The 10,046-nt window shown below is 42.5% G+C and overlaps 1 protein-coding gene across 1 annotated transcript in view; it reads left to right on the forward strand.

The window, feature by feature from the left end:
• The window catches only part of LOC105937058 (syntaxin-10), a 33,282-nt gene extending 23,284 nt beyond the window's left edge, over nucleotides 1–9,998 (forward strand). The window contains exon 9 of the mRNA XM_036144878.1: nucleotides 9,891–9,998. Within this exon, the coding sequence (XP_036000771.1) occupies nucleotides 9,891–9,913 (23 nt within the window). The 3' untranslated portion in view covers nucleotides 9,914–9,998. The remainder of the gene's footprint in view (nucleotides 1–9,890) is intronic.
• Nucleotides 9,999–10,046: the final 48 nt, after the last annotated feature.

The following is a 10,046-nucleotide window of genomic DNA, read 5'->3' on the forward strand; positions in this document are numbered from 1 at the left end:
ACCTCTGAGAACCTTATATCAAACCCTTTGCACTCAGCTTAGATCCAGGATTATAAATGTGGTCAGGATGAGCACCACATGCATGGACAACTTCGAACATAACTGGTCTGTTGAATTGGAAACAACACGTTTTGTTTAATCGCAGTTTTCAAAATTCCAAAAAAGTTTAACTTCTTCTTGATAAGAGTATTAGGATACTTAAATCCAATGAGCAGACTATAAAACAGCACTAAGGTCAATGTTTGTCACAGTGGGTCCCATTCAGCGCCTTAACTCCTTGCTCTGTTACATTAACTTACACTTATTAATTTTCCTTTTTTAAGATAATTTCAGTTAAAGATGATGCCTTTTTTGTGCTGACAAAAGTCCACCACTTTTTTTATTGAACTCTTAAAATTGCTCGTCTTGTTCTGCTGCAGCACTAAACAAAGTTCAAAGGAGCATCGCAGACTGAGAGAAAGAGCAAATGTTTACTTATGGAGTAAAATAAGTGAGTCAGGCTACACTCCAGAGCCAGAGAACTATTTAAACTGTTATAGGAAGTCAAGCTTTAGATCATCCTAGTATTTTTCCAAATAGTAGGAAAAATCTTGTTACGAGGGGGAAATCATCCTAACGGATTTGAAGGGGAACCCATAGAAAAGACCCTGGAGGAGAGCAATAGGCACAAAGACCTGAAACCAAATGTCAAGCAGATATTTAGGGATGGCTTTGTGGCCGTAGGACCTTGCAGTCTCTGAACATAAAACTCCCATCATATCAAGGTGTTCTACAGTCAAATCTGAGGCCAAATGTCTAACAGCTGACGCTCCCCACAAACTGGGTAATCAGCAGGACGCTGACCCCAAACATACCATATATAGGGAAATAAGAAAAGAAGAAAAGTTGTTGCAATCTGAATCCTCAACTTGACTGAAATGCTGTCTGGAAACTGGTGTGAGCAAAGCTCAATGAACCGAAACAACGCTGCAAAAAACAGGGGGCCAAAATGTGTTCTCATCGATCTGAGAAACTAAGAAGGTCAGAAAGAAAAGAACCGATTAGAGTTAGAGCAGATAAAGTTGATTACTAAAGCTACTAAAACAGGGGTCTACTTTGCTTTTCAAAAGCAAATAGATTTTATGTTATTTAACGCTTGAGATTAGAGTTGAATAATTTCAGAACCTGGTTAATATCAGATTATTTTCATTGAGATCTGATACTTAAGCCCTAGAATTGAAGGGGGGGGGGGGGGGGGGGGGGGGGGGGGTCTACTTTCTTTTCACCTGTGAATGTTGTAAACAACACAGCTCTCTCGGGGATTATGCACATGGTTGCTGCTCCCCAGATTTTATTATGAACCAAAGTAAATTGCAATTAATTTATTGCAAAGCTCAGAAAAGTTTCCCCGCTGTGAGATAGAAGCTTTTCTGCTCTATTATGAGACAATAGGAAATGTTCTGACTTTCGACGATAACGAAGACACTTTAATTGCTTTCTAAAATTACATTTTTTAAACAAGTCTAGATTTGAAAACAATAATGAAATAATTTCCAACCCTGCTGCTCAGTAAAGTATTGGTTGTATTCTTTTTTTTTTTTTTTTCAGTTTTCAGATGGGTGACGACAGATGGAGAACACACACAGTGTTTAATATAGTGATATAATCCGCCCAGTTGGGCGGCGTGACTGCCAACATGGCTGAACAGCCTTTCCAGCTGTGGAAAAAAAAAAAAGTCTTTACCGCAGAGATTTTGAGGACCGAGGGGAGACGGCTTCAAGCGCCTGGTTAAGAGAATTAAAAGTCATCTTAATAGAAAAGAATTACTGCTTTGTGGGAAAACCAATATATTAGAGGCTGTTACGTTTATGCAAATTGAGACGGCCATCAGCGTCTACTTGATTGCTTGCCTAGCTGGAGTCATTTTAAATTTTGTAGGGATGTACTGATGGGACTTTTCACGGTCGATATTGATTTGTTTGTTTTTTTCCTTTGGAGGTCTGAACTCCCATTTTGAGCGTCTAGATTTTCTTTGTTTGCTTTTTTCCACTAAACAAACAAATATGCACCGCGGGTCCTTTGACAGAGGTAGCAGTTTTTGAATCCAACAGCAGATGAAGGGATCATAGGACTGTCCCTCTTAATGATTCGTATCGTTCGTCCCTAACCTTTATCTGATCTTTTTTTCCACTAAACTCGGAAAAGTGCATCTCCGTACGCTTTTCAGAGAAACGGAGGGCGCTCCTAGTTTTTGATCCATTTAATGACCGGGAAATAGATTCGGATTTGTGTAATTTTGGACCTACTGAATATCAATCAGAGTTGATCAAGGGAAGTTTTTGTGAAGCTTCTCATTACCCCCCCCCCCCCCCCCCCCCACACACACACATCTGCACACACTAAACCCTGCATCTTTGTCAGTCGCGACAATGCATTAACAAAAGAGCACCGAGGCATTTATCTTCCAATTCCAGGGTGAGAGAGAGAGAGAGAGAGAGAAAAATCGTCAGCTTCTTCTCTCTCCTCTCACTCTCGTGTCTTTGTCTGGATTGAAGCTTGTGCTCGTGTGACAGCAGCGTGCCGCAATGCCTCATCTATCCTGGGAGATTCTCAAACAAACATTTCTTCCTGAGGAGGAGCAGCGGCGCCACCTCCTCCTCCTCATCTTCCTCTTTCTGCTCAGGTCCAGGATAATTAGAATAATTGTCTGAACCCACTTGGTCACTTGCTTTAACAGTCTTGTTGATATTCACCTCATGATTGGCTGCGTCTCTCCCTGTGCCTTCCTGCGATTGGCCAGCCGCAGCAGCCCTGGGAATACACAGGGACACTCAGAGCCTTCCTCATCAATAGTCTGATTATTAAAGGTGCAGTAAGCATAAAAAAAAAAAGAAAAAGAAAACGTCAACCGACCAAAATATCTTGAAACGGATGTGATTCGTCTGATTAGATGTACCTACGCCAAGTGACACACACACACACACACACATATTCACACGCAGACAGCAACCTATTTGGCAGCCCCATCTGTTGTTGTAGACAGACCGCCCACTCCCACATACGAGACGTTCCACATATATGCGTGGAGAGTTTGTCAGGGATTTGCATTCTGTGAAAAAATAAATAAATAAGAGTCGAGACGGAAACGAATGGAAAATGATGGTTCACGTAATGAAGCGACAGGGGACCGACGCTGTTTAGCTCCTTTCCTCTGCATGTGTGCGTGTGTGTGTTTGCTGAAGACAGACAAAGGGAGAGAGAGAACTGTATGTATGGAGAGAGAAAGAGATGTAAACAAAGAGAGGAGAAGCAGGGAAAGCCGACGGAGGGAAATGAAGAACAAGACAGGAGTTCTTGCAGCAGTCCCCCCCCCGCCCCCTCACCGTCCCGTGTGAGAGCGCAGGACACTGACCAGGCCTGGACAAGCGTCTTTTTTTAGACAGGAGCCTAAAATGTAAAAAATTCATGAAGCGAGGGAGAGATTCAACTGCTGCGCTTTTCTTTGAATCTACTTTACAATTTTTGGCTTTTTTCTAAATTGTCCAAGAGCAGCGGATCCTCCGGAGTCTGGCTATGGCACACGCATGCAGACTGTGCTGTAAAAGTGTGACTGCAGATGTGTGTGTGTGTGTGAAGACGGCTGAGAGAGAGGAACGCCGCTCTGTTCGTCAGAGAATGAGGGTGTGGGGGGAGAGAAAAAAACAAAAAACAAACAGCCACTCATCCCAACCTCTGTGCATATACCACCCACTTACACACACACACACACACACACACACACACACACACGCGCACACAGACCTTGTAGAGCTAAGCACCCAAACCACCCACACACAGCGGCAGACATGCGCAGTCGCTGCATGAAGTCAGACACACACGTATGCAGCACATAGATCGAGATGCAGACCGAGCCTGGAGTGCGCATTGAAAACACACACGCACACACACGCACACACACACACATGCACACAAGCAATCACGCAGTGTACCGCTGTCGAAAGAAGCCTCCAGTGTGGAGGCAGACGTTAAACATGCCATACATGGAAATAGAAGGAAGTGAGAGGAGAGGAGAAAAATGCATACATTCATTAATATGCATACGCACGCTAAAAGCGCAACCCACATATTATTCGTACGTGGAAACACACGCACATACACACACACACAGGAGCCCCTGACGAACAGATCCTGCCACAAACACACAAACTTACAGGCTACACACACACACACACACTCGCGCCACTATGCATGCATGCACTCACACCAAATCATCCAAGCGTTCCAGCTCCCACCACCTCTCCCTCCTCCCCACCTATTCATTTGTCCCTCCTCTCTAGGGAGAATTGCACTGTCCTCTTCCTCCGCCGCCGCCATCTCTCGCAGATAGATACCCCCCCCCCCCCCATTTAAGGAGCACCACAGCGGTGGATTTAAACAACTGTTTTAGAAAAGGTAAATAGAAATATCCAAATTACCCTGGTCCTCCAAGTCCTCTCCTGCTTTTTGTCCTATACGTCTTTGCAATTTGTTTTTCTCGACTGTCTCAGACGTGGGGTCAGATCTGCCCCCCCCCCCCCCCCAGGTGCCGAACTTAAGTTTCCGTAGATTGTATCACACGTTCATTGTGCTTCTCGGTCTTTAGGTGCCATTCATAGAGAAATGAGATTAAAGAATGATCCACGTGTGTTTAAAAAAAAACGGATAACCAAAGAGCGGGGACGGAAAGTGCTAGAGAATCTCTGGTAAGTTTCTAGAAACTCTACGAAGATCGGATGGCAACTTGGAGATTAACCAAGACGATCAAATTTAGCCATAAACGTAGAAACTATTTTTGTCATAGGTGGAGATACATTTAATATTCACAAGGTAAACATTAACATCATACGCCAAATATATATACCCTATAATACCATCAAAACTCCTTTTACTTTGTGTGGTCCACATGCTTAAGTATGTGGCTTTAATAGTCTTGTGCACAGGCCTCAAAACTGGGGGGGGGGGGGGGGGGGGGCTACATGTATGACTGAAGAACCGCATAGATATACTGAAGTGTGCTTACATGACCTCTGGTCATCTTACTCAACAGTATGCTTAAGTATTTATTTTCCCCAGATATATTTAAATTTTCTGTAAAGGAGCAGTGCAGGTTTGTGGAGAAGAGCTTTTTATTTCGTGACACTAATCCGGGTCAGTTCAGTTTTGAGGCGAACCTCACAGGCTTTCTGCTTGTGTTTTTTTTTCTCTCCCTCAGAGCTGTTTGAACACCGTTTAGTACAAAACTGATTCTGTGTTGTAGACAGTCGGACACAGAGACGTACGATGATTCTTTTCTTTAGGTCTAACTTACCGATTTGGATTTTGACCCGTTTGACGCTTAAGAGGGAGTAAAATGTGCTCCATGTTCTTTAATAGAGGCAGTTATCTTTAATCCAACAGAAAATACGAGGGTATCTCTGTCTATACATCAAAGCATATATTCCTAACATTTATCTGCTCACTTCAGTGCATCATGCTGTTAAATGAGGCGTTAGTGGACTGAAAACAGCAGAAATTCCTAGTTTTGATGCATTTAGTGAATAGGGGAGAACCCCACCGCCACTTTTCAGTATTTGACCAGAGGATCGCTGATCAGTCAGGGAACTCGGCCAATTCCGATCGCTGGTTCATCGACTGGTCCATCTGTAAAGAATTAGTTTTGCTTCAGCCTTTTATCATGAACATGTGTGGCGGCAGTCAGAGCGTTGGCTGACAAAGACAAACAATTCAACTTATGGCCAATTTACCAGCATTGTCTTGCCACACAGGCAGTAAGGTGCTTGGGATCTTCTCGATTAAAGTAACAATAAAGAAGAAAAAAGGACCGGGTCTTGCTATCGTATCGTTCTTAGCGGCTGTTTGGGGTAAATAAACACGGCTGATATGTCAGATATGAGTTTAGTAAGCTAATACAGCGTTAGTTTGTTTTTTTAGAAGATACAGCACCTCTGCTAAAGATGCATGAAAAGTGCCTTTAAAGCTTTGCTGCACCTCTCTGATGCCCGGTACAGACTGCGCGATGAAGCGCCGTCGCAGATGAAAGACGAGGACTGTAGGAAAATCGTGGGGAAATCTTTGGTCGTGGCTCTAAATCTGCAGTTTTGCGTCGCACTGAGACAGGTTCAAGGACGGCTGTTGTTAGCGTCTTGAGACCAAAGATAACCCACCGTCAATATCTGACAGTGTCAGACACTTAGAAGGAATATCTCACAGTGACAGCGGCTGCGACCTGCGTCTAATCGGAGCCGTTATGATACGAGAGGCTCCACAGGTTCTGAACGGTGCCGTCCCGCAAATATGTGAAAAAAAAGGAATATGTTCTGGACTTCTGAATCAATTCCTGTCCTGTTTGCTCCAATCAGACAACAAACGGAGCATCAGCCCAGGCTGTTAACCGGTGCATCTTCATCCGCTGCATGTCGCATTGCACGCCACTCACAAACCGGTGACAGCTTTCAGGTGGCAGCCTAGACCAAGACTCATAAATAATTTGAGCTCCAACGTATTTTTTCTGCCTGGTGGATTTTTTTGTTTTGTTTTGCGCCTCCAGAAATCTTTGATGCTCTGAACAGGGATGTTTCGCCGTTAATTGTCTATGAAAGAACATTAAAGTTGATTTTAGGTGGTTTGGTTTTTGGATGGATTTGGGATTGAAGAGTAGAGCACTCGGCTGAACAGCTGATTTTGTTTGTATCTATTCAATACAGCCGGCGTGTTGTAGCCGGAATGGCAGACGCTTATGAAGTTGCTTTTTCTCCTATGTCGTAACCAATTAGGTAGCGAATGGTGATCGTACAACGTGCATACATCAAAGTTGATGTCGTACCAAAGATCCACGTCGCGTAGTGCGTCATGGAGAAAATCGCACAGAGTATACCGGGCATAACAGTGACCTGTGGAGATTTGTTTTGCCTCCATCAAAAACCTCGCCATTCCAGACAAACGGCGGTCCTTGTCGAGCGTCACTGCTCCAGTGGTTTTTAAATTTTATTTTCATCACTCTGACTGTAGATGTGAGCAAGTTTAGCTTTACTTTGGCGAGTTGGTGTTTTCCTTTAGCCATTTCCTGTTTTATAATTGAACGGCATGTTCTCTCATCTTTCCTATGTTTAATTTTGATCAGCATCAAATAAAAATAAAAGCTTACTTTGTAGAAGTTGCTACTGATGCGAATTAGCGCGGCAGCATGGATTTTTCTAAAAACACAAATTTCTTTACATTTGTTCTACCCGTTGAATAATCTCACATTAAAGCTTGGATTTATCTATCCATGTTGTGCTTTTGCAACAATAGAGGAATCTATTTCAAGACTTTTCATTTGGCCATTTTTTTATTATTTTAATATTTCTTTTTTTCTGGGGGGTGTATTAGTCGAGGTTACGGTTATTGGTGCACATCCTCATAATGTTACCTTTTAGATACAACTCTCAAAAGCCTTTTGTGTTCTGTGTAAATAGTATACATGTGCATGAATACTATCTTGACTGATATTTTATGTTCAGCATGCCTATAGAATCTGAGATGCTTAAAAAATTATCTTAATGTTTATTTGACCTCAAAATGCCCTTGATGTCCAAAAAAACCCTAAAAACAGTAGCAATGATCAAAACCTTTCTCTGCGTTCATTATTCAACTAAACATGGAGGAAGGAGCTTTTCAGGGTTAGCTGATGGCCCTGTTTTTTACGGGTTTTAGGTTCTGAAGGTAATTTTCCTATTTCCTTAAAAAAAAAAAACACATAGACCTTTTCGTCTCATCATTGAAATCCGTAGATTCAGCCAAGACATCTGTTTCTATGCCATCGTATTTTATTTGGCTGCTCCCTCATTTCTATTATGTTGCATCTTTATGTGAATAAATAGCCAGGAACTTCACTTTAAAACGCAAACAGAGAACTTTTATACAGTGCCGAGTATGCTTGGTGTGCAACAACAGAACGCATCTTCGCTGATCACTCGGATGTGTTGGACTCTGCTTTGGTGGATGAAAACTGACCGCGGCCCGAACGTGTGTAGATTTGAGCGGTGAATGAATCGACCGAGCACGTGTGGAAACGTGCCGTCTGACTTCCAGCTCCCTCTCTCATGCAGCGCACACACACACACACACAAACACACACACAAAGTGGTCCATTCAACACACACCTACATATACACGCAGAGCTGTATTCCCTGCCAAGTATTAGCACTTCTGTCAATTCCAGCACACAAGCCGCCAGAAATGCCTGAGGGGAAACCTGCGCTCTTAGCGGCATGGCTGCAAATATTTCAATGTAAACATGAGCTAAAAAGAATCAACGAACTCAGTGCCTTGCAAAAGTATTCATACTCCTTAAACTTTATCACGTTTTTTTTTTCTTCAAAAACATGCACGTATATTAATAGACCTTCAGAAATTAGTGCGTCATTGCAAAGTGGAAGAAAATGACACGGCTTTTACAAGAATTGTAAAGATCTAAAAAAAAAAATGTTATCTACCCCCTATTACTTCGATACCCCTAAACAAAATCTAGTGCAACCAACCTGCCTTCAGAAGTCACTGAATTCTTACATGTAGTCCAGGTGTGTGTATGTTACTCTGCATAAATACAGAGGTTGAGTGAAGGCCACACCCAATCTTCACTGTTAAACATGTGGTGGCAGAATTATGCTGTGGGCATGATTCTTTTCCCCAACATGAACAGGGAAGCTTGGTAAATAAACAATTTTTTTTATGTTTTTACTGTATTTATATATATAAAAAAAGAATCCAGCAAACAATTATGTCCCACCCTTGTTTAGGTCTGTCGCATGAAATGCTAATAAAATCTGTGATATGATGAGATGAAAAGGTTTAAGGCGTAGACATACTTTGCAAAGCACTGCGTGCATACGCACCGACACGGTTTGCGAGCTCAAAGGTGGAAGCTTGCTTATATCTACAATTTGTAACTTTTCCTTAAATATTTTTTTTTTAAAAAATGGGTGGTAAACATAGATAAAAAAAATTGTATATTAGCTAAAACTTTTTGGAATTTTTTTTTTTTTGGAGGATTTAAAAAAAATAAAAACATCCATCTTCCGCTTCAAATCCGTACAAAAACTTAGCTTGATTGTACTCATACCACAGAAAAAAAAACAATAATAAGAAAACAGTGCAATTTCTTTGACTGTCATCCATAACAAAATTCCTTCTCTTCAGAAACCTTGGCAAAAATGAGATAAAACAACGTAAACAAACATAGCTTTGGGGGTTGGGGGGGATTTCAGGGGGTGACATAATGAAAGAGGTTTGGAGAAAAGGGTATAACTTTTTTTTTTTTAAACATCTGACATGTCGACACACACCAGCCAAAAATAAATTGGCAGGTTTCAGACAGCCGGGCCAGGAGATTGTAAACTATGCCAATATACACATCGAAATTTACAACCCTCGACCACACCGACGGCGCTCTCTCCGCGAATCTCGCATCTCGCCGCTCAGACGCAATAAAGCAAAACGCTCAACAATCAAAAGCAAAAAAAAAAGGGGCTCAGCAAAATCTTTCAGTCATCGCTGCCTTGCAACGCTGCAGTTCGGCTGCTTCGCCTCGCATACATTCAATATCAAAACAACAGTGTTACCGGAGTTTGGGGGGGAGGAAATATCACTCTCTCCAAACAGGATTACCCTCACTGACAGCCCTCCCCGGGGAATGTCTGTGATTGATTGTGAAGGAAAAGGGCCTTAGTGACGATAAAAGCTTTAAAAATCTAGAAAAACTAACGTCAGAGAAAGGTTTCAGAGGAACGAAGAGGAGTGTGTGTGTGTGTGTGTGTGTGTGGGGGGGGGGGGGGGGGGGTCCACATTCTTTACTCTGATACCTTTCTCCACGTCTTTCTGTCTTTCTCCACCAGATGAACAACAAAGAACATTCTGAGCTGTGGAGAGAGACAAAAATGTAGACGAGCAAAAGGAAGGAAAGTACGAGAAACTGACCAAACAGCGAGAGAAGGACCGGGTGCCCAAGCACACGGCGGCCGGGAGGGGCGTGACCACTGTCATCAAGACCG

The sequence above is a fragment of the Fundulus heteroclitus genome, chromosome 13 (genome assembly GCF_011125445.2).
Source record: "Fundulus heteroclitus isolate FHET01 chromosome 13, MU-UCD_Fhet_4.1, whole genome shotgun sequence".
NCBI lineage: Eukaryota > Metazoa > Chordata > Actinopteri > Cyprinodontiformes > Fundulidae > Fundulus > Fundulus heteroclitus.